Raw genomic sequence first — 25,893 nt, forward strand, 5'->3', positions numbered from 1 at the left:
AGAACTGTGACCGCCTCGCAGGCCATTAGCTCCAAAGGGGTCAACTGCTCAGGTGCAAGACAGAATGGCTTCAGTTTTTTTCCCCCACCTAAACCTCATTTCAGTTATTTCCGCATTAGCTTCTCATTTTCTTGGCTTTTTTCAGTCCACTGACCTCTAGAATTGGGATTCTTTGACTCCTGGAGAAGTGCCCAAGAACTCATTCTGCCTCTAAGGAAATTCACATTTTGGCATTTAAGGGGAACAGTATCAAGTGATAGAGCTGCAGTCTTATTTTGTACTTGACATCAGAGCTCTCCTGTCACCTTCTTCCCCCGAAATGACTCAATAAAGACAATTCTTCTGAAGTTGTCCTCAAAGTAAAGGTTCAAAGCTGCCACGGGGATGAGCTAGCAAGCCCCAGGCTGCCAGAGGAGCATGCAGGGTATGGCCAGACAGCCCAAGAAGCTGAGCAGTGAAGTAGGCAAGATACACAAATGATCCCCCTGCCACCCCCTCAAAAAAAAAAAGAGGGAATTCAAACCTGACACAAAAGCCACCTGGCTGGATGCTGTAACACAGCCAGCTGCTCAGCCTCTGCAGCAGCAGAATTGCTTGCTGGGGTTTGGTGGCACGTGGTGAGTGCTAATGAAGACGTTTTGAAAAGAAAATGCATCCTTAAAAAAAGGTGCATCCATAAAAAAATGCATCCTTAAAACAATACACAGTATTTGGTTGAAAAGAAGTTACCGAGTAGATGGCGGCATTACAGCCTGGGCCACCACTGATGCTCATGGCCGTAATTCAACTGCCTGAAAACGAGACGCAAAACGAGACGCATCCATCACGACCTCCTAACAGGGGACAGAAGGCAGACTGGGGGGGCTGCACACTAGCCCTGGGTTATCTCGCTACTGAGGAACCAGGATTTTTTAAAAGCATGATATACCGAAGTTGCTAATGAGCATCTTCCGGAGTGAACCTGAAATCCATCAACAGAAGTGGTGACAAGTTGGTGCCAGGGAAGAAAAAAAAACTCAAAATATAGATAAATCTCAAGCACTTAAGTGAGGGGTGTCTCGAAAGAAGTCACAGGAAGACACTTCAGGATCTCCAGCATTCCTTAATGTTTCTCTCAAAGAGAACTAGAGACACAAACAATGACAACTGTATTCACACATCAAGACAACATCAATGAATTTAAAAATATCAGAATTATCTGGTCTCATATATTTTAAGGTCTTAAATGCCCTGATTTGCCCCAACTGCCCCTATGTACAGCCTCTCACTGCATTGCAAGATCCTAAATTTGTCATTAAAAAGTGCCTGCCCCACTTGTAGGTGAGAATCATAGTTTAAAATTCAATGAACTTAGCACAAAGGCAATAAAAAGCACATCTTCCTTTTATTTTTCCAAGGGGTCCATCTTTTGAATAAGAGACCAACATGTATTCCATGGAAGTCAGGCAGATGAAAGGCAAGCTAGAATGAGAATCTGGAGCTAGCAAAAAGCAGAAGGGCCAGAGAAACCCCCCTCCAGGCACACCTGCATGCTGCCAGAACACCTCTGCTTGCCCCAACTAATAAAGCAGTCTGCAAGCAGCAGGACGAACTTGTCTGCATGCACAAGAGCTGGAACTCAGCTCTCAAATTATCGCCCTGCACACCCCCACATCTCCTGAGCTCCCTTTGCTGCACAGAGCTACCTTGCTCTCGAGATGCTCTACCTACAAAGTTGAGAGAAACAGAAAAAAAACCTTCTGCTTTCAAAACGTTTGTATTTTCCTAAGTACTATCAGGCTTCATTTTTCAAGCTTTTTCCACAGGTTTTATAAAGTAACTGATAACGTCAATTCGAGTTACCATATTCAGTAAAACACAGCTGACAGCACCTCGGGCATACAGAGAAGATTCAGAGCTGAGAAGCCTTTTTTTTCTGGCCGCATATGGAAGCAGCAGAGCACCCTATGAATGAATGGCAAAGGCCTGTTTCTGACAGTCAAAGGCTAACATACGTGCAGGATGAGTCAATAACCCACGAACAGCTGCACATCACGCAACATTTAAGTTCAGCCTGAAACACGCAGACGATAGGGAAAAGCACACACACCATATTAAAGGCACAGCCCCTTGTGAAAGCACACTTAGACGGATGGGACTTTGCCCTTTCACTGACTCCTGCTAATTTCGCGAGTGCCCTGCCTCCCCCTTTGTGGCTGGATGCCCAGGGAAACGATTGTTGGTTTTAATTGGCACTGAGAAAAATGCATCTTTTAGCGCACCTTCGCAGGGAAGTTCTCAGCCTGAAAGCCCAGAGCATTGTTGCCGTACCAATTCAGCAACGATAACCTTGGCTTTCTGAGCAAGCAGCCTCCAAAGGCACAAAGCGAGTCTTTTCAAAGAGCTCTGAGCAGAAGGGGTTTGAGCACTGGCACAAGCAAGTTGTTTCTGCGCTGCCTCTCCTCCGCCCATTTGCCTCCACCTCTTGTCCCTCCTGCTGCAGAAACACGGCCCTGTGCAAACCAGAGGGAAACCAAATTTCTCTCCTCTATTTCAACAGCCTTTTAAGATACGGCTTAACCCTCATCCTTTCCTCATGCTAGAGGAGGATTAAGTCACTCTTCTGCCTCTATTTACATTCAAGAGGGCTGCCACTACTTGGATAAGCCACAAGTGCTAATTATTCCGTATTGATTCAGTTGACTTTCCGGGACAAAGTAGGTCTGGAGCTCCAGGAGACATTATGAGCATTACAGAACATCAGCTTTCCTGAACAGGATAAAACAGGTTAGGCAAAGAACACGGTCTAGATGGTAAATAGCACCTCACCTAGAACAGATACCCCGCATTCTGGTCAACACCTGTACTGCCTGCAGAGAGGTCTTTTTAGAAGTGAAGAGATATAACCAAGCAAAAAAAAGAAAAAAGAAAAAAAAGAGCTTAACAGTTTTGCCTATCACCAGAGAACTGGGGAGGATATTACTGTTAGCAGACAATAACACAGAGCCATGTGTGCGCACGCAGTGACTGTCCTTTCTCTCACTCTTATCTTCTAAATCCCATTGTGCAGAAAGATAGGAACTTAATCCAAAGTTTGTATTAGAGCACGGCTAAAGGAAAAAAGGGGAATCCAGGACTTGAGATGCAAGTACTTTGTTGTAATGCAAGAAGTGTAGCATTCCAGCTTTGTAATAATTCCATCATCCCTTTCTTCCAAGAAGAGAAATTAAAAAGCCCAGTTGTGTGTGTAATACTTCTGCACACTGAGAGCATGATCCTGCCGGAGGCTAAAAGGCTGTTTATCCACAGATGAGCAGTCACTGTGCAAACTTACATGCTCTGTTCTATCTATACTCCCTGATTTTGGCTTTGAGAGTGTACTCAAGTATCACTGAATAAAGCTTCACAGTTGGCAACTAAATATATTATCTTACGTAGGCAGATAAAGTTCAAATATTTTCCTACAAAACAGCAGAATTCTGAAGTGGACTAAGTCACAAAACATAGAATTTTAAGCGGAATCCATGCATAACATTATAGCATATTTATGTAAAATGGTTTACAGCTCAGTGTAAGTAAAATGCTGCTAAATACCAAGCACCAGACCACAATCAAGTGGGTACAGGTTATTATTTCAAGTCTTCCTTCCACCAATCTTCAAAAAGTGTTTGGACAACACTCTAAGACTGATTTTTTCTGGGGGGGCGGTGGTCCTTTGGGGACCCAGGAGTTGTACCTGATGATCTTCGTGGGTCCCTTCCAACTCTGATATTCTATAATCTTAAAAGCCACCTGCACAACATTAAATCAAGAAGGGTCTGTATTTGTTATTTAGTATTAGGAAATATTAGATGTGTTAGCACTGAGGACCGCATGTGCCTAACAAGAAAGGAGGAATGGACATTTCACCATTACAAACCTAAAGGGTAGGGGCAGGAGAGGAAGGAGCAGGTGGGATGGAAGCCTTCACTGCCACACAAGGTACCCGCAGGACTCTGCCCTCAAGTTTAAGGACAGCACTAGACTTCAGCTCTGCTTCAGCAGAATTCAGCTGCTCCTCAAAGGGCACTGACCTTCCTTCTTTTTTGTGTATTTAGAATCTACAGCAAAAATGCTGAAAAGTGCGTAAAGACTGCAAGTAGAGACCAGTTAGATAATACAGTTTAGACTAAATTCCAGCTGCTGTCAAATCTCTTCAATTTAAAAGTTATTGCTGCTGTTTGACACGAAATGGTTCGCATGGGCTGAATGCAGCGCACGGAGGAGAGCAACGATTGCAGACTTCAACAGGCTGCTGAACCCATCCGGGAACCAGACTTCAGGTGCGACTTGGGCTTTCCTGAATTCTCCTAAGGGTGCATTAAGACAGCCGTTCTTCGTTAAGGAATGCATTTTCACTGCGCAGCACAAAGGCTGCCTGAAGAAGTACTCAGGACTTTTTAATTCTTCCATTTCTTTCCATAGGCCTCGTGTTACTACGTAAGAAAGAAGAGTTTCCAGAACGCCCTCTGTAAGCAACCTGGAAGCTCATCTTTGTGGCTCAAAAACACCCAATTAATGCCACGTGAAATTCTCATCAGGCTTCACTCAAGCATGCTCAGTTATTTACTCTACATCACCCAGTAAGCATTACAAGCTTGAAAACAGTATCACTTCAGAAACTTCTTATTTTTAAAAGCATCATCTTTGTCAAACCGGTAACGTCTATGGCAATTAGCGCCCAGCACAACAGTACAGCTCCCTTTCCTGAGCAGCAAACTCCATGACAGGAGAATCCATCGAGGCTTTCAAGCCGTGTCCATCACTTCAGCATTCGAGTGTCTTAAACTGACAGAAACAATATTAAAAAAAAGAAAGTGTAGATTATCTCAAGGCAGATTTTTATCAGCATCTATCATAAATATGGATCAGTCTGACATTTTACTTCATATCTATTTCCACAGAAGCAGTTGCTTGAACGGGCTATGCAAGAGCCCTTCCAACTACACGGATGAATTGTACACAAGTTTAACAGCCATGTGAAAATGCACATGTTCCTTTCTAAGCCTGATGGGAATATAATGCTGTGGGTCGCTATTATTATTAATCTTATTAATAGGCAAATTCAGAATGCAAAACCCATTTCCATTCTGTAAGTCACACGTGTCAGGAGTCAAAATACCCTGAATGGTCATTCTGAAGACAAAATTACTTCTTCCAAAACGTACTGAAGACATGAGCTAGGTATGCTCTTGCCCATTCATTTTCAAGCACCGGAGATGCTCAAGGAAGCTTTAGGAAAGAAGAGCAAACCAGTGCAATTAAGATCAGGAAAACAGTGCACTTGTTTGGAGAAGCCCGTTTTTGTAGCTGTGCTGAACACAGAAACAATGTGAAAAACAAGCATTTAGTAAATCACAAGACCAACAAGTGTAAAACCAGAAGTGTTGAGATCTACTTCAGGTATCCTGAGAGCCACGGCACTCCCGCCAGCACGCAGGAGCTCCCACCAGGCAGTGCAGTGCAGCAGCCTGGGGTTTAACTGCCCCACTTACCTTCAAGCTGTGCTAAAAGCCAATATTAAAAGAAATACAAACACCACCCCCCAGACACACCCTGCTTCAGGCCAAGCAGAAAATGGAAACTGGAAAGATCGGCTGAAATAATCTGTGCCTGGAATGCTTGCTCTGAAGCTGGCCCCAAATGGTTTTTCTCCATTTGCTGCCAAGCACCTCTAATGCAATCCAGACAGTCAAGGACACAGTCAGAATGATAATATGAAAGCATTAAAATTCCCGTTGAAATAGGACCTGTCAAGCTACTTTATGTAACATGATTTATCGTTTCCAAATGTAGTAACAAGGGATTTTATTGTACAAGAGCATGTTGTACACAATGGGGCTCTGGGTTCACATTCCATGCTAGCCAAACTAGAGTTTCTGACAAACTTTATGCAAGTACGAGTCTGAGTTACTTGTGTCTGCCTGAAAGGGCAGTTACGGGCATTAGAAATTGGTGGGGTACGGAATAGACTTTAAAATGAGACCTCTCTGCACCTTTCTGTGCATACTAAATAGATCTGAACACCTGTGATCACTGCTGCCAAATGCCTCTAAAGCAGCATTCATGGAAAGAAACCTAACACACCCCACTCCTCCAAAGCCTCTCCGTCAAACAATAAAAGTGGACTGTCAAAAAAGCCAAAGGATGTCCTTATTTTCAGTCTTACATGTCAATCAGATAGCCCAGCACAGCAAATTGGTGTCTTTTTCAAGTTCAGTGTAGTCAAACAGAACAGACTGAAAATTTCTGGTTTAGCTTCCAGCTGACATCCTGCACTTTCTAATCTGCGAAACCCCAACCTCAAATAATATGACCTTGTATGCCTCCCATATTCAACGCGGTCACTGAGATGAAGACAAGCTGCCCAAGCTCTGCACTAATAACACCCACGGAGAGTTACCGCACAGAGCACGCACTGTCACAACTTGAAGTTTGTGGGATTTTGTGGCTGCTGGACACATTACCTCTCCATCCTACACACCTGCTTCTTAAAGATGCAGAAGTGTTTCGGCTCCAACCAGCCCACTGTTCTTTTTTATGAATTCACTTTAACTACTTCAGATAACTTGTGATGAACGCTCTGTGCGTAAATTTGAGGTAGAGTTGCCCAATACAGTACAAAAAGCAAAAACAAGCATTGTAACTGCTCGGTACACTGAGGAAGATACTGCACCATCTGCTAGCGTAAGGGCTATACTGGGATAAATTGGTAGTACTGTCCAAAAACCTTCTGTTTTATATATTTTATGTGGGGGCAAACTGGAGCCAATCAACGTATACCCACATGAGATCATGAAGCTGTAACAAAATACAATAAAAATAATCTTTTGTGCTTACTCCTGAACTCTAAATGCCAGCTCTCTTACCAACTTCTTCCTTGGTATAACAAGGAACTTGAACAACATTCAAGGAGATGTTTTGTTCTGTCCTCCTGTCTCAAAGTCTGTTATCAATGACCAACCAAACTCACATATGCTGTGAATTTATTTTTTTTCATTTCATTAATAAAATATACACCACGAGCTCCCAAATGCAGCATCACACAAAGGTCTGGCTCTCGCCATCGATTAGTTATATTACAAATTCAGCTGTGACTGAAGCGGGCAATTTATTGCATTCTAGGCAGTTGATCTCGGATCCAAGACCTTGGACTACTCTGCTTTTACAGTGCTAGTCAGAATCAATAATGAATTTCGTTAAACCTCCCCATTCTTGCTGTGCCATTCAGCACTAGCAATAAGTATAAAGCTTACTCAGAGTAATAAAAAAAAAAATATCACACTCAGATATTCGTGTTTGCTGTTTGAATCCAGGAGGGATCTGCAGTGCTAGTTTAAAAAGGAAAACTATTTTCTGTTAGAATCATGGGCTGAAATGAGCAGGAGCCGTAATGGAAGCCAGCTCTCCTTGGGGGAAAATGGAAGATGAAGAAGGAAAAAAACACACTAAAAACTGAATGCTACAATTAAGGGATGAACAGTTGGCATTTTTAGGATATAAATCAAGACACCAGCTAATAAAATGGTGGATGAAGTTCAACAGACAGAGGCATTAAGCGATGCACAAGAGAAAGACAATCTGACTTAACGTTCACAAAAACAGACCCCAACAACTACGACTCAGAAGCTAAATCTTCACGGAGCAGTTTCATCAGCCCTCTGAATGACCCTAAGCAAGGAGGCAGCCACCCTCGCACCAAACGCTAACCAGCACCCAGCCCTCGGGACCAGGCTACAACCAGCTGATGCAAAATTCTGTGAGGGAGACAGATCTAGGCAGGCATCGAGTCCTCCTTCCCCCTACAATCCCCGTCCTACTGCACCGTGCTGTTTAGCAACGAGGGCCCAGCCAAAGCTGAAAGGTGGTGGTGAATGTCTTCCTTATGGCAAGCAACTAATAAAATTAGGGCACTTCATTCTGGGAAAGAGGAGGCAGAAGTCTGCTACATGGTATGGCACAGAGAAGGGTAAGCAGGGAATAGCTGCTCACTCTCTTCTGAAATCAGATGGAAGAAACAGCAAACTGAACAGACAGAAGGGCACTCTGCTTCAAACAAAAGGAGATGCTTCATGCGACACGATTAATCTTCTTTAGCAAGGAGCCTTCCAGCTTATGGGTGCTGCAAGTTCATGAGGGTTCAGAAAGAAACTAGACATTCATGGGGGAAAAGTCCAGCACGAGCTATTAAACACAGTCAGCAATGCCAGCTCAGGAATTATCCGAGCTACAGACTGCTGGCATCTGGGAGCTATTTTGGGCAAGTTAGACTACATACTTCCCTTGTTACTGTCCTCTTTCCTGTAGGTATCCGCCATTCACTACTCTCAAGACAGGATTCTGGCCTTGATGTAAATTTAGTCTGACCACTTTGGGCCAGTCTTCTGTTTTGAAAATAGTTGTAACAGGTGTGCCAGATAGAAAAGGAAGTAAGATGGACACCAATCCAAGAAAAGATGATACAAACTTCTATAACAAACTAGTGAATGAGCAACTCTTGCCCTTCTTCTAGCTATAGGTTTCATCACCATGCCAGCAAATGCAAGGGTCAAGGGAACCTGTGATTCAATTTATTACCGAAAATTGTTTTCAGACAGAAGTTTCTGCCACACATCATAACACAGCCAGCAACGCTTGAAGACTTACAGAACCCTCGGGGACAGGCCCAAAGAGACAGTTAAACCATGGGTCCAAAACACTAAACTTTGAGTTATAAACTACCTGTGGAAAAAGCCTTTTTATTACCAGAGATCTGAAAGCAAGCCCAGAAGCTAGAGGAAGTCACTAGAACAGAAGGCATTTAAAACTAAAAGGGAATCTGCCTCAAGATATTCCTATGCTTCAGCCTTTTCAGAGTATTGCTCATCCCCGTTTTCTCTTTGAAAAAAACAGGTCTCTTGGTCTTATTCTACCATTCAGCATTCATGATGCACTGCAAGTACCGTGCAATTAACCGATTTAATGTCCAATTCATTTCCATCTTTAAAGGTAGGATGGAGAAATGCACAACAGGAGATGGCTGGGTGCTGTGGCTGTTGGTATCTCATACATGCACAATACAGTAATAGCAGAGGAAACATTAGAAGTAGCACATCCCTGTTCTTCCTGTAGATGAACCAAACGCTTTTATAGGTCCCCAGCTATTATTCATTCTTCAGCTTCATCATCCTGTATTTTTTTTCTACCCTCAGTATGGATTTTCACACACCATCCCACATTTTCACCATAATTTATCTATTGCTTTTTCCACTCCATTTCACTGAATTTCTAATCTCATTTTCCCAACTACACTGTCTACAATCACAACATAGCAGTGACTTTAAAAAATTCAGTATGCTCCACTAATTTCACAATGTGTTAAAAGAGATAACATAGGGAATACATTCTTTCCATCTCAACATGATTACTTTAACTTGCATAACGGAGACAAGAGTACACAGCCAGAGGAGCAAGATAGGCATTATGGCACAAGGAAGTCAAAGCTCTGAGATCTTACGCAGGTATTGACCATCTATCAAGGAGAGAAATGCAACCAAATCTGTTGTGCACAAGACTGAGCATTTACTTCCTCCATGTTTTTAATTAGCATCTGGTGGATGTTTTATCCTCAGTCGTGCTGATACGCCTGCATCCAATCCAGCAGCACATTTGTTTGAGGGATTACTACGGATGCCTCATATACTAATAAAACACCCTGCTCTGAAAGGCATTTCAAAGGGCGCAACGTGGTGGTTTGCTCCCCAGCTGCCATCTCCAGTTCTATATAATATCAATGCCAAGCACAAGCTACTTTCACAAGCAATTAAGAAAGACTACATGAAGCACCCAGCTCAGCCCACAGGCTATGTGGGACTTGTCTTTCAGTTTCGCCCAATTACTTTGTCCTTGTCTTCCACTGGTAAACAGAAACCCTCATTTTATTTTCTACCTTTCACTGCACACCTCTGTTCTCCAAATAACAGCCACCTAAGTCGCACACGCAGACTTCGGACCACTTATTTCACACTGAAGTAGCTTTCACCAAAAGACAGCAGAATCACAGGTAAGGAGGTAAGGTACCTAACACAGCAACCTTGCTAAATAAATTCTGCCATCTAAAGAAAATCTCTCTAAGTTTTACCTCAAACATGCTCAGAAGTTTAAATAAGGCTTCACCTCAGCCCCTTATGATTTCTTCAGTCAATCTTAGTTGCCATGATGCTACAAACAATCTCACTGTTGTCATTCCCACAACTTGTCACCTAAAATCAATTCCCTTTTATAATATTTATGTTTAAAAACCTGATTGAGCTTAAAGACTCTTATGAAATCCCAAGCTTATCACTCAACACTGCTAAAGCTATTAAAATTAAAAACCCCTGGGCTAAGGAAAAAAGAGGCAGCATCTGATAGTATAGCATGATGCCTTCAAACACAGAAGCTCATCTTCATGACATAACACTTTTTCCAACTGTAGAAATACACTCGAGCTCCAAACACTGTATGTACATTATGTGTAGTGTAATGTCTAAACACTGGAGGAAAGCTGCTCAGTTCAATATTTATATCAAACCCCTCTCCAAATTTCCTACTAAATATTTCAGCTTTAATTTTCTATATCACTTCTGATCAAATGGAATAGCAACTGCAATTAACTTGATTCTGAAAACCTATGCCTTCAGCTAAAAAGTTCATACACTTAAACTTCCCAAGCTTCAAAAAAAAGTTAAAAACACTACTTTTTTTCATAGGCCTAGTTACTTTATGCAAATTGAGGGGGAAGACAGCCTAATTCTATAGAATTTCTACACAAACCAGTATGTAAGAATCATAACCTAAGAACAGTACTATATGACGACAATAGAACAGAGATCAATTTTAAGGTAAGTATCACAGATGATTTAAATTTACGTTTGATTCTGCCTCCGTGCTGGCCTTCTGACAAACCTTTCAGGACTCCTGGTTAATGTTCAAATCCTGTTTGGGAGTAGAACAAACCAGCTTCAAGACCCGCAGCTTTGACTCCCCCATTTTGGATGATCTCACGGAGCTAAAACCACAAAAACTAAACAAACAGAACAGAAGATACTCACATTCCCCATGTACTCTGAAAGTAGATCCTGCAAGGCCTGTCGCACTGCATTACACTCTGCAACTATCCGTTCCCGTCGGTCATCACGTGTGCAGGATGAATCAGCCATCAGGGCTGCTCCGCTAATGATGCTCTCCAGGCGCTCTTCCAGGGAAGGCCTAAAACGCTCCTCACTGAAGGTCGATGGATCCACAATAATTTGTTTCTGGTAAAATAAAGGTTTTGGAAGTTAGATATCAGACTGAGCAGTAAGTTACTGTTAAGTCATCAAAAAGACCAACACTTACAGCAACCCCCTGATCAAGCATGAAAGGCAACCAACATTCTGGCACCAAGAGTGATTTTCTCAAGTAGTTTAGTAACATTACTAAAAGGTCCCCCATCACATTAAGTTGCTAGTCATTTCTTGTGCTGCTTTGACAGCTAAACCGAACTTGGCCACAAGAAGTCTCATTATATGAATGGCAAAATCAAATGTGCCAGGACAAATAAAGTTCAAATACAGAACTCTTTTTAACTACATGTCAATCCGGACATGCCTTCACTATTTAAACTTGTCAGATATAATTACCTCATCATGAACCAAAAAAAACCAAGAAAAACAAATGTCCAAAATTAGTCCTATATATAGTACTCTGGTGTCCTAGTTTATCCAGTCCTCCTTTCACTAGTAAGCAATTATACAGGTAAATATAATAGCATTCTCAAATATTCAAGTGAAACATCAACATCAATGTTTAAAATAGCAGAGAAATAGATTTCTTCGTGGCAGAAGACTATCACAGCTTTATCTTGAAAGATTATTAGTAAGCACAGATCATGCTGAGAAAAATCAGTACTGCTTATTCAGCCTGAAGCATCTACTCTTCAAGGGGCCAATATCACCCTCCATAGAAAGCTCACCAAGCAGCAGCAGCGTGGAGCATACATCACCTTGTGAGTACTTCCAGGTAGTTTAAATAAACAGGTTCTACAGTTTACTAAGGAACATGATTTGGCCATTTCAAATTTTGCTGGTTTGTTTAGGGTTTGCATAGGTTTTCTTCCAATTAAGTGAGCAGGAGGGGAAAATGATGATAACTTTTTATGAAAGAAGCCCCAAAGTTTCTTGAAAAAGGAGTTTTCCACACTGAGTTTGTACGCTAGCTAACTTCAACGTTACTGTCAGTACAATTAGTCTCCCTACTGAGTAACCACACGGCCTTCACAGCAGGTTTAGCCACAGCACATGTTCTCCTAACAGTCCCATTTTTTCCTCAACGTTTTAGCCATGCAGACACTCCAACGGTAGTATGCTACAACTCCAAAATTGCACCATATAAATGAGCGAGAGAGAACGATTATCTTGTTATCTTCTGGTAATCACTTAATATTTCACCAGCACAGTAGAAACACTGAAGTATTTGGGAGGGCGTGTGCACAACCTCTATTACAAGAGCACAATAGCACTCAAATGTTAACAGGAAATGAAGTGCAGGGATAACATCTGCAGAGAACCTGAACACATTTGTTTTGTCCGTCTCCTTTGGCAAGGATGAGCCAACAAAGCCCTCGCACACAATGCCCATTCAGGCCAGCCTGCTGAACAAGCCCTGCTGCTATCAGGGAGTCGTGCCACACAGAACTAAAAGCTCAGAAGCTTAACGCAGGCTGCAACAACAAAAAAAAAAATAGTCTCTGGCCGTATATTAGAGAGCTCATATAGTAAAATATGAGCACGTATCAGAAATCATATTAAATGGTTTGAATTAGATTAGCCAATACATGAAAAACAAGTCGGTTCAGATTTACTTCTACATACCAAAGCCAGGCCTCAATATCACGTGCTGTTACTAGAGCTGCCTTCCTGTCCTACAGGGCTCTGATCAAACCTGTGATCCTCTGGGTGCTAACCCAAAGCAGAGTCTTAAAACTCATGTAGCTGAACGCTCAACTGATGGAATTTGAGAGAGACTTAAAACCCAAATCAGTCCCAAAGATCAAGATAATCACGACATCTTGTTACCCAAGAGGTCACATAGAGAGGCTTTACACTTGGCATAGGGAAAACCTCAAATAGCATTTTATCCTTTAGGGAAATGCTAAAAGAAGTTAAGAAACATGGCAGGAAATTAACACAGAAGAGCAAGGGTGCTAAGAGCTAAAATAGAGAAGGTGAACAATACTTGGGGAAAAAAGCATTATACGTTTTCTGAGCAACAGACTTGTGTTATTTAATAAGTTTAGAGGTGAGCTAGTGCCAAGGTGTTTAAAATTCTGAGACCGAATCAGCGGTAGACAAAATACTGGCTTCAAAAGGAAAGTATTCTCAGTAAAAGTGTATGGCTATCCTAAGTAACTTCCAGAATACAAGATAAAGAATATGACAGATCAGTACAACACATCAGTTTGAAGTGATTTCATTCCCAACCAAAGATCATATTACACTTCCCACTTCAAGTTCTTCTCAATAGGTAGTTTGGGCAATTGCAAATATATTATTCACTTTTAAAAAGTCATTTCTGTCACCTACAAGAATACATTACATAAATATATTATGAAATAATCAATTTCAAATAAACCAAGGACTTACATCTAATGTATCAGTAGGCTAAGAGCTATTTTTGAGCTAGTTTAACTTGACAGCCTTCAATCACTGAGAACAGCACTGCTCCTTTCTATATTCTATCAATCCTAGTTTCAAAAGAGCCATATTCGAAAAAATAAAAGCCTGCTTCACCTGGGACTTGCAGTATTTCAGTAGAAAATGATTTTTCAGGTAATATAAGCAAAAGCAAGCTGTTGCTCATAAATCAGGTGAGCGAAGGCAGCAGTTGGAGTTGCCACTTTTTACATACGGGTTCAGAACTTACATCAAAGTTGTTCAGAGCATAAGCCAGCTCTCCACCTCCACCCTGCTGCTGGGCAGCATCATCTGATGCAGTTGCTTGAGCTGCGTTTGAGATGCCAGTGACCGCCTGCTGAAGCTGTTTGTAGATCAAGTCCCTGTTAGCTTTGTAGGCAGCCACATCAGGGTGCTGCAGACAGGCCTGAGACGCGGTATAGAGAATGGGAACGTTCTTCTGCAGGATTCCTCTGGCTGCCGCCATTTGATCACGGTGACCTACATCTTTCAATTCCTATTAGGAAAATTAAAGAAAGAAGCCGTTTGAAAACAGTCCCCACATTCAATCCATACACTGTCTCCCTGCGTCTTCAAGAGACGGGCAGATTCTTTGGCTAGTATGCTCAAATCTAACCCAACCTTGAGCTCTCCCCATATCCCTATTATTAATAGCTCAACTCATCTTAGAACACAACAGCTCCGCAAAAACTCAAAAAAGTACTGTAGGGCAATTCACAGCTTCACATTTCAAGATCTGAGACATGTTTGCTCCTTGCCACACTACAGGACCAGCACTCTGAAAGCAGACAATACCAGTACATCAGGAGGATGCATAAGTAGCGACCTCAGTTTTCCATGTCTTAAAATAAAATGTGCTTTAAGATGCTTAGACATAAGTGGCAAGCATCATTTAACTGAAGGAAGAAAAAAGAAAGGCAATCTCTGACAACCGCTAACATTAGTCTATTGGCTCTATTTCACAAGTGATTAACCCAATTAATTTGTGCAACTAGCACAGAGATAGTTGTTAAGAAATGCACGCTTGTTCTGTATGGATCAGCTCAACCGAGGGAGCCTTATCATGAATTTGCATCTGAGAAGCCAGATCTTAAACTCCAAGACTCACAACCAGAATGTCTTCCTTAATCACACCTCGAAGATGGAGTTCACTTTCCTTAAGAGACTCACACACTTACTTTTAGAAGAACAAGAGTATCATCTCATTCAGCTTCTTGTTCATCTCCAAAGGGAGAAAATAAATCCAATGACTATAATTAGTGCTAATTTAAGATTAAGATTTAAGAGTCCATAGGTCTTTTCCCAAACACTCACTGCTGCAATTCTCTAAAGCATCACCACCTCTGTTTTGGAAAGTAAGTACCATGAATAGACAGAGGTTCTGAGTCCAGCACAAGCAGTAAGGTTTATGAAAAGGAAGAACGAACACAATTATTAGCAACATGAACATTTTTAAGTTACTTCTTAAGCCTTACAAAGAGGTAACGAAAATGAAAAAATGGGCTACTTTACCATACGGGGAAAAAAAATCTGACAGACCCTTCAAAATGAATGGGTAATACAAGACCTCTGTAAGACGCACGCTAAGCAGGGAGGGCACTCCAAGCAGGCTTACAGATTTAACACAACCACTTCCCATAGTGTAAAACAATCCATCATGAAGCAGTTTAAGAACATTTATTGTATTGCCATCGTAACCCCACTCCCATTTACTGCAATCAGATTCTAGATACATAACCAACGAGCAATCCATTTTAAACTGCATCCAGTTTATTTTCGAAGATGAATCCATGCAAGTAAACAAGCAGTGTCAGAGATGCATAAGCAGTTTTGGTTTGTACAGAACAACAGAATAAGAAATATGCTCTAAAAGAATTACGCTGTTTCAGATAAATCTGACTGCCAGTACTTCTACTTCCTTTTAAAGCCTAACTTACAAAGGAGTGAGTCACAACAGTGATGTTGAACAAAACCTTTACACGTGACTTAAGGTTAAGCACTAGCAATGCAAATACAGGACATGCACAAAGCAATAAGGATTTCAAACCCTTCCTCAAACAGGCATTTCCGTGCAAGACTAGCCAGCTATGGTGCATTGCTTGGCATGGCGCAGTGCTCCCTTGGAAAGGGCTGTAATTCTGTCCCCAGCCATGACTTTTGCTCCCTGTTTAAGGGACCATGGTTCATTACATCTGTGCAAATCACAAAGGCTGTGTGGTCTTGTGGTGAGAGCACCAGCCACAAATTTGTATCTCAATCCTCTTTCCTTACCCACACCTGCACTGCTTCAAAATGGGAAGTCTTGACATCCATCAATGCAATTCTATAGAAGCAGCATTTCATTAAGGTACTAAAGCATTAACAAACAAATGCTATCAGGAAAATTTGAGTCAGAGGCAATGTACTACAGCTGAGCAGATTTTCTGCTTACCAGGCAAGTGCCATTCAATTTTCTAAACACCACTGAGTGCAACACAAAGTATTAAGAAAAAAGTAAAAAAAAATAAATTAACAGCAGTAACAGGTAGTCCCCAAGAGCAGTAAGGCTGCCTTATTTTCTTCTTTTGAAAAAAGAAAAAGAAACGATATATACATAAGAAAGAGCTGCCATCACTATACCTGCTGCCTTTTGGCTGCCATGATGTTAAGTTTGTCCACCTCTGGTTTGAGGGCTTTGTACTGGATACCCAGATCCTGCTCTGTGCCAGCATTCCTTAGTTTCAAGATACCTTCTTCCACCTGAAAGGATATACAGATATATTCACATATTTTTCCAAGCAATCCAGTACACAGTTTAGAAAGTTATGGGCTTTCAGTATGGGCTTCATAGCAGACAGTGGTCTTTCTCTCCTGCCTTTCACTGTTTGGAGAGAGACGTGTCAAGGGCTAACAGTACTTCAGGCTGAGCTACTGCTTCATGCTCACCAGCTACCAGGGACAGCCAGGCATACGTGTCTGAAAGAGCCCAGGGCCTCGCAGAGCCCTGGCTGCAGCTGTCAAGGGGTAAGAGTGGAGCCCTCAAACCCCAGCTGAAGCCAGCCCAACACCAAGCTGTGCTGCATCTCAAGTTCTGCACAAACCACCCATCTCCTGCTCATAAAAAAAAGCCTTCCTTCTATATTCCACATTCATTTTATTTAGTCCACTGAAGCTACTTGTTCCTACTAATAACTAGTCATATCTGCTAGATACAAGGGAGTAGTAGTCAATAAGAAAACCAAATTATTTCTTTTGATTAAATGATTTATCATCTGCTGGTCACAGACCACAGTGCATTTGTGTCAATACTAAAAGTTGAGAATGAAGTGCAATGCAGAGTCAAAAGCCACTGACAACATCTGTCAGTTGTTTTTACGCTCCTCAGTTGCACACTTTCTGCTAAGAGATAAAAAAAACTGCCAGCATCACTGCTCCAGAGGCAAGCCGCTGAGAGGGAGCTCCAGGGTCAGTACGCCCAGGCACGAGGCGAAGCCACCCAGCAGAGCCAGCGCGGCGTGCCAGGCACGGCTCAGAACTGCACTTACTACTTTGAGCTGGACAAGCAGCTTGTAGACGTCTGCCATGTCAGCCAGAATCAGCAGCCGGGTGACAGCGGAGAGGAGGGCGCGTGCCGCCCGGACCATGTTCCCGCGTTTCACCGAGGAGCAGGGGTCATCGGCAAACTCCCCAGAGGCACTCTTCATCAAGTCACCTGTGCAAAAAAAGATTGTCCCACTTTATTGTCACGGCACTTCAGGCAGGGTGGTAAGGATTCCTGGGAGAGCTGATTTGGAAGACAAAACACATTTGCTTAAATATAGCCGGCAATCCGGGCACGGAGCTGCCTCTGAGCGCAGTCACCACACAGAAGGGGGGGAGTGGGGCAGGAGGGAGGAAGGGCTCGATAATGACACTCTGGTCCTTATCTCAAATTATACAGGTGCCGTAATAAGCCACGATCCCCTGGAGACACAAATACAACACGGCACGGCCGTTATGAGCAGAACTGCAGTCTCTGGTTATTTCGGACTACAATGCTTTCAAAGCTCCAGTGAAAGCTTTGCTTTTAAGCCGAAAGCAGCAGCATGTCCTGTAAACACACAGGGAAGCGCCACAGCTCGTGGGACTGTAAACAACTCGGGGCAATGACCTGGCTGGCTGCGGCGCCGCTTGCACTCGGGGCAAGGCTCTGCTTCGTGACACGCTCCAGCATTTCATAGCCTGTGGGGCTGCATCTGCTGCGGGAGGAGACTGGGTTTCAGATGGTAACAGCGCAGTTGGGTAACTATGAAAAGCAAAGGCTGCTTTAAACAACTAGAGAAATTCCTCTAAAAGCCCTAAGAATCATTTCTGCATGTATTCAGATGTAAAATTCGGATTCTTCCCCCCCACACACCTCACGCCCCAAGGGGCAGCGTTTTGTTGGCAGCGTTTTGTTCCCACCGTCACAGCGGGGAGGTTTGGCATTCACTTCAGTGCTCTTGGATCTCTGCACTTTAGGACCGTTTGGCAAACGGCTAGGATTTAGCTTAGCAAACGCTAGGGACTCAAGGTCAGGGATTTGTGGGCAATCGAAGGTGACCAGAAAAGCACACCAACTGCTTAATGACTAATTGCTATGTCAGAGGCTTCCCAAACCTGTACAAAAGTGTCCACATGGCCGAAGGCCAGAACCAAAATAGCACGTTTTTCACAGATAAGGGAAGAACCTCAACCAGTGCTGCAGAAATTAAAGCTGACTAGTTCCCAGCAATCCCACTACCAAACGGGGCTGGGAGAGGTCCACATCCAAATCCCAAGACGATGCTGTGCCAGCACTGCCAAGAGCTGGCCCGCTCCCACAGCCAGGCAGCGAGCGGGGCGCATCCCCTATTTGGGACATATATTTTGACTACTCAAAAATCCCCTACAGCTGGAGAGCTCGAGGTTAACCATCCACACCCTCGCCCTGGGAAAGTTTCCAGTGCCCAAGCTCTCTGCACCTCCAGAGCTCAGCACAGCCCCAGCACAGCCGCTACCTGTCCGAGCGGCTATATGCAGACACTCAATTTTGTTCAGATGCGCCCTCCTAGGCAACACCCTTCCACCATCTTAAATACTACTACGAAGAACGGCACACAACGTTTTAAGATCAAAATGCACCACTTCAGCACTATGACACATGAAAAAGCTGCTGTACAAGTGCAGATGAGCTATAAATGTCAATCTAAAGCCATCCCTTACCCAACTTTTTGAGGACCATGACTCATTACTTTAACAAGCGTTAAGAGCTTTAGTCTTTCAGTTGGTGAAAAAGACAAATGTTCCTCCGGTGCTGGAAAATGACAACCAGCCATGAAATTATGAAATTATGTAGCTGACAGGACTCTCTCTTTATTTATTCTGGAAGAGACTACTAATAGTGAAATTCATTTCATGACCACAAGTATACAAATTGATAAACAATCTCAGCATTTAAGATATATGCCACAACCAAGCTCATGACAAATATTCCCCCCTTCATCCACATGTAAAATTCTCACTTTCCCAATCCCCCCAAAACAGTCATGTTGTTTTCACCAATTTCCTATTCCAAACAACCTGGAGGTGGTCACTCACTTCGCTCAAATCTCAGCAATCACTAAAACGACCCTAAAAAACAAAGTTACCTTCCACCCATCCTTTAATTCATAATTTCATATGCCAGTCTTAAAAAAAAAAACCAACACTACTCCTTTTTATTTTAATGAGAGATTTTAAAAGATTTAGTAAGTTTCAAACAGCTTGTCAGAGTGTCAAAAGACAACCAGCTCTCTGGAATTAATGGAAGATGAAAGTTGTTGCTTTTTTTTTTTTTCTCCACAAATTAAAGAAAGCTAACTCTCAGACTTTTTATAAAGAACTCTCAGCAGGTGTAGTTATTTTAACTAGATTCAAAGGATAGTAGGGAACACTGCCCTGACCTTTGTACACAGCTAGGTACTGCGTGTGGGTGTTCATTAGGAGTTCGAATCTGAACCAACATGATCTTCTCATTTTCAAATTGGAGCCAGAAGCAACAAAGCTAGTTTAAAAGTAGGATTTCAAGACTTAAATAAAAAAATACACTGCAAAAGAGTCAGACTGCAACTGAGATTATACAGCTGATATGAATTCTTACATGAGTAATCTGTTTTTCCAATACCACCTTAGATTTTTTCACTCGATATTATAAGGGAGAGATAATAAAAGAGAGCTAAGGGAAGAAGAGGCAATGGTAGCCATACTATGATCTTGTCAATAAAACGCTAAGAATTCAATTAAATCTAATGGAACAAAGCCCATTTCAGAAATAGTAAGATTTTAGTCCATCAAAAGAAAATTACCATTTTCTAGTCTCATTCCCACTATGCCCACAGGGTCTGACAGCACTTTCAGACAGCACTATTAATCCTCCTCGGCAGCGTGGTGCACGATGACCATGACAGAAAAGCTTTCTCTATGTGAGCACCGCCTGGGCGCTGATCGGAGGAGGAGATGGGCAGAGGCGAGGCAGGGAAGCCCTACGTGCAGTTAGGACACACACAGGCACCGACGCTTTTTTTTTTCTCCCCCCTCCCTAAGCCACAAACTCATGCCCATGCATCATCTCGTGCCCTTCAGCACCTTGCAGTTTAAAGCCTGTCTGCAGGCTGCTCCTGTCACGGTATCAGAAACACAAGGAATGCCACCAGCACGCCAGCTCCTGTACGCTCTCCCCCAGCATTTCAATGAACCGCTTGTACTGGTCCGGCAGACACAGCGTGCACAGCCCTGCCTTCGCCTGGGTCACTGTCGGTGCTCGCAGCCCGTGAGCCCGCAGCTCACGGCTCCTTCCCACCCCGTGCCTCTGTCTGCCCATGGCTCCCTCTCTCATTTTCCCCACGGCTGCCAATTCCCTGCCAAGTGACGGTGAGGATAAAGCCACAGCTTGAAGACTTTATTACCCTGGGTACTGAAGTCCAATCTTCCCTACTGCCACCTTCGTTGGCCACCACGAGGGCGGGAACAGGCTGTCCTGGCATCCTACCAGGAAGGATAAAGCTTCTGCTGCCCTCCAGCAGACAGCCAGTGACTGTTTTTAAGCCTGTATTTCAGACTTCTTTCTGCCATATCAACATGGGAATTGATACTTGTGAAAACAAAAGCTTTGTTAATTCCTTAATCTTATCTTCAGTTAAATCCATATGCTGCGTGTACCACACATCTGCGGTTTGTGTCAGAGCTCCCTCGGGTTACCACTTTTCAAAGATCTCAAGTCCTGGGCTGGGGAATTACTTCTAACACAAGGAGTGGCATACTCCTAAAACGTTGTTCTTGCAGGAAAACAAGTGAGAACTCTTTGCAGCCTTAATTAAGAAATTAAGCTAACTGGTCACAACAGAGCCGCAAAGTTGAGTTTTTCCAAGAAGAATTCAGTGTTTAACTTGAAGCTATTCATGCAGCTGGCTTCCTTCTGGTCTTTTGAAATCCTTAAGCTGCACGTCTTGTGTGAAATACAGCTGAAAAAGACTTTACAATTTCATAATTTGCCCCACTGTTCAGTTTTGGAGAAAACTTACTCAAACATAGGGCTGAAAGGAACCATGCTGAATCAGTCTGTCCACTTCCCTGCAATCACAACCATGCAGCATGATCAAAACCCACAGGACTCATAAAACCATCCATTCTCTTACCTCAAACCCTACCCACAGGCTTGTGCTTTCTAATTTTAAGCTTTAATTTTTGGCCTGTCATGTAAAATTACCATTGGAAGAAAGGCAACAGTAAGAAGATAGCTAACACCCTGGATCCTCACACTCACATGGATATACAGAGGAAGTGAACTATGGCCAGTTCTGCAGGAGAACAGGAACACCTTGGTCAGCCCAACCTGACAGAGATCTCCTACCTGACCCCAGAGTTTGCAGCCTGTCACAGTGCCAAGCATCTGGACCAGAAACCTCCTTGGTTCCAAAACTGCCCAACAGCACCAACAGAGCTGGCCAGTTAATGTACAACTAGTCCTCAGTTCTTCCAAGAGGGCAAAACCCTACAACAGGCTCGGGAACAGGAGCTTGCAGTGTGGGGAGTAAGGCAGGGCAAGACCGTCATTGCCCCTTCCATTACCCAGCAAAGCCAGAACGGCCAAAATCAATGTAAGACACTGCAAGGATGCTGAAATCACAGAGCTCACAGCAGACATTTTCCCAGTACTACAGGTTTTCTATACCACAGCAGGATCTATTCTGAAAAAAAAAAAAAAAAACTTCAGTTCTTTGTCTCCACTACTCTTAAAAATATTCGTTTAAGAAGTTTCACTACTTCAAAATAAGTCAAAAAGTCCAAACCCTTAAAGGGCCAGAAACCCCACTTTGGGATTTCCATGAAGCTGTTTAATATTTAAAGCCAGTTGTAATTTATTCTTACATTCTAAAAATCATGAAGACTTTGAAGTGATCCACTTACATTGATTTAGTATGTAGCCATACTATCACTCATTCTAAATAGCTCTTTTCACTTCTTTGTTTTTACCCCCCAACAAATGGGTTTTATGAACAAGCGTGTTCACTAAAGTCGTGTACCCTCTCAATCTTCTCGCTGGGCTAAAAAAAATTTTTTAATTTTCTCTGATGAGACAAGTTATCTATTGTCCTAATCATCTTCATAACCTCTGTCTACATTCATTCGTCTTTTTTTATTACGGTATCTAAACCTCTCCCTACTCTAAATAGAGGCATTATTAATTCTATTTTCCTGTCTTCTGCAGAAGATAAATTGGGCTATACATCTATAATCTTACTGCTGCCTTCAGAGACACAGCCGGTTCACAATCACCCTTCTGCTGACCAAGGCATCCAGAGTTGGTGGAAGGAAGGAATCAAGGGGCTGGAGCACCTCTGCTACGAGAGGCTGAGAGCTGGGGTTGTTCAGCCAGGAGAAGAGAAGGCCCCGGGGAGAGCTCACAGCGGCCTGCCTGCGCCTAAAGGGGCTGCAGGAAAGCTGGGGAGGGACTCTTTGTCAAGGAGCATAGCAACAGAACAAGGAGTAATGGATTTAAACTAAAAGAAGGTAGATTTAGATTAGGTATTAGGAATAAATTCTTTACTATGAGGGTGCTGAAGCACTAGCACAGGCTGTCCAGAGAAGCTGTGGCTGCCCCATCCCTGGAAGTGTTCAAGGCCAGGCTGGATGGGGCCTTGGCCAACCTGGTGTGGTGGGAGATGTCCCTGCCCATGGCAGGGGGGTGGAATTAGGTGATCTTTAAGGTCCCTTCCAACCCAAACCATTCTGTGATTCTCTTCTGCTTCTGCCTCCCATTGCAAAAGGCAGACAAACGTACCAACACCCAGGGTTGCTGAGCTGATGAGCAGGCTTTAGAACAGAATAGTTCCACTGGAAGGGACCTACAAAAAAATCGAGTCCAACTACCTGACCACTTCAGGACTAACCAAAAGTTAGTCTTATTATTGAGGGTGTTGTTCAAATCGCCCCTTGAATGCAGACAGGCATGGGGCATTGGTACTACGCTTCTCTCATCTCTCCAGTTCGTGAATTCAACTGGTCTGCCACAATACTGGAAGCACTTCTGAAGTGCAGAGCCTGTACATAAATGGGTTTTGTGAATTTGTATCTCCTGTCATTAGCACTACAGAAGTGTAATCCTACCAGCACAGACCCCTGGGCATGGCAACAATAACCCTCCCTTCCTCAGCCTGCTGTCTCATTTTCCACCACTTGCTTCTAATTATCTCAAAGGTTTTATTTCCTTACGAAAGGTTGCTCCACTCTGCTGCACCTGCCCAGGCACTGCCACCGTGATGGGGACACGGGCTTCAGTCAGTGGTGCTGCCCCTGCAGCCAGCAAGCAGCTGTGGGCACCAGGCATACGGGGTGCATCTTTGAGCCTAACCATCACCCATGCAGCTTCCCAAAACGGATTCAGCTGTCCCCTCTGTGCACCAGATCTCACGCAAGCCTCCTTCAGCAGGAGGAAGCAGCAGAAGGACATTCAGGTGGCAGTGCCTTTTTTCTCCAGCACCTCTCAGCTCTGAACTCCAGCTCCTCCGTCAGAGACCAGGGGAAGTTTTGGCACAAAGCCCGCATAGTTTCAAAATTAAACAAGGGCCAAGAAGTGAAAGGGTCATACTGAAGCTTCCTGTAGCAGTCTTTCCTACCAGCTTCTCACTGTAGAATACAACCACAAATTCAGAAAATGCAATTTTGCAATCCCAAGGACTAAGTACACCTCCCTCACACACTAATATCACTAAGAGCAATGTGAAAATATACACAGATGAACTCGGACTCCCAATACTGAGCAGCAATCAAGCAAGCACCAAAGAATTAAAGGCCTTTGAGACAATGGGGTCTCTTTTGCTGTTGCTTGTTGTTAAATTAAGCCAACTCAATTAGCCCTTTACATTGCAGCCTTCTTATGTTGATCTTTCTTTGGTCTGTCAACCAGGCTCGTCCAGAACTTAAAGCCATTTTCAAGTAATATTTCATCACTGTGCAACTTCAGCTACAAACAAGTAATTAATGCTAATGAGTTTTTCTTTTTTTTGCAGCAGCAGCCACCATTAATACCAGTTGACTGGGTTTCACTGAAGCATAGAAAAGGCTCATGACTGGAAGAATGATAAATGATTTATGAGCAACAACATTTACTAGTGCATATTTTAGAGTAAGCCAGCTCCATAGGCTTTCTTGGAAAAGACCTGCAAGGAAAGCAACAAGGAAAATGATAAAAATCAACACTAGATGTGGGGGAGGAAGTCTGGAATATTTAATCAAAGTCCTTGCATTCTGTTTGTCGCTGTTTACATTTTGCATATTCAAGACATCCAGTTCTAAGTCAATACTCAGCTCTTCCTCCTACAATGCTGTTTTGAATACATCTGAATTTTGTAGAAGGTAATCGACAAGTATTTGAGACTTAGTTCCATAACACTTATAGGTGGCAGTCTGTAGGGGGGAAAGTCGCTTCTTAGCCTAAATTGAGTTTTAAATGCTCTTCAAAGACTCAGTCCCCCTCTCTCTCCCCCCTCTGAACCTCTGCTTGGGAGATTTGATTTCCACATAAGCCCAGTTAATAATTTTTGCTAGAGGAAGCCAGCTAGACAAGCTGAGAATCTACACAAGTAAACAGGAGCATAATCATTAGAAATAACAGCGAAGGGTAACGGGAACATTTCTACTTGCTATGAAAAATTCTTGTTCGATAAAAGCTATCAGATGCATCTCTCTTACCCTGTTTGCGAACATCTTCCACAGCCGCTACCAGCTCCTCCTTAAGGAACTGGCTCTCTTTCGCAATCTTGTCTCCTTTGTCCAGGAAATTCTCTGTTGCTTGTTCAACTGAAGCAGCCAAAACATGGGCCTTTTTAGAGCGCCCTCGTTTTTTATTAGAGGGGCCCTTGTTACTTGTGTTAACCAATGTTGTAACCTAAGGTTATGAACAGAAGGGGAAAAAAATTAGTTTCAGATGAGAGTAAGGTCACAAGCATTTATTTGGTTTTAGACAGCATATTTGTAATACTTCCACTACTGTCAGCTCCAAAGGGCAGACTGGCAAACAAGTGTTTTTCACTTCTCTTTAAACATTACCATGCTTTTTGATTCATTAGATGAGCTTTATAAATTCAGCTAAACTACTTAGAGATTTTTCTTATCAGAAGCAGACCTGAAAATTTGGTTTTAAGAATAGAATTCTATTTGTATTTTGATGAACTGCAATCTCATTAACAGGCCGCAGCTATTTGGCATTACACTAGAAAGAACCAAGTTGAGGATAATTAGTTTGGGATAGTTCTCCATGCATAAAAAGACTTAAAACAAGGCTGAAGCCATTATCTACAGAAATCTAGCAACACAATATCCTTTGAGTTCAAAACAGTGAATATTACAGCCAGCCAACTAAATGCAAAGCAAAGAAAGGACCTCAGAGCTGAATCCATCTTCTCAGTAAGTTAGTTCAGGTTGATTCAGAGAGGGAAAGCCCATCAGCTGCGAGTTCATCAGCTGTCCCTTAATGGGAAGCATTTCTATCTGGTAGTCTCTGCAACTATTTGTAATACATGATAAGCAGCAAGGCAATTTATTCAGCTTTCCTCTCTGTGTTTTGTCAGTCTCATCATTCCCAAAATTTGGGATTGCCAGCACCGCCTTTTATGCTACTTCAGGAATGAATTACAGACACTGAACTTGGACAAAAAGGTCCTTT

At 42.9% G+C, this 25,893-nt stretch overlaps 1 protein-coding gene across 2 annotated transcripts in view; it reads right to left on the minus strand.

The window, feature by feature from the left end:
* CTNNA1 (catenin alpha 1) overlaps positions 1-25,893 on the minus strand; it is a 114,695-nt gene that overhangs the window by 72,132 nt on the left and 16,670 nt on the right. For both annotated transcript variants that reach the window (XM_083798749.1, XM_083798750.1), the window contains exons 3-7: positions 24,921-25,116; positions 17,237-17,403; positions 16,332-16,451; positions 13,942-14,208; positions 11,091-11,294 (exon numbers count right to left, since the gene is read on the minus strand). In XM_083798749.1, coding sequence (XP_083654875.1) covers positions 11,091-11,294; positions 13,942-14,208; positions 16,332-16,451; positions 17,237-17,403; positions 24,921-25,116 — 954 coding nt within the window. The remainder of the gene's footprint in view (positions 1-11,090; positions 11,295-13,941; positions 14,209-16,331; positions 16,452-17,236; positions 17,404-24,920; positions 25,117-25,893) is intronic.

Source organism: Anser anser (assembly GCF_964211835.1).
Source record: "Anser anser genome assembly, chromosome: 14".
In the NCBI taxonomy this organism is placed as follows: Eukaryota; Metazoa; Chordata; class Aves; order Anseriformes; family Anatidae; genus Anser; species Anser anser.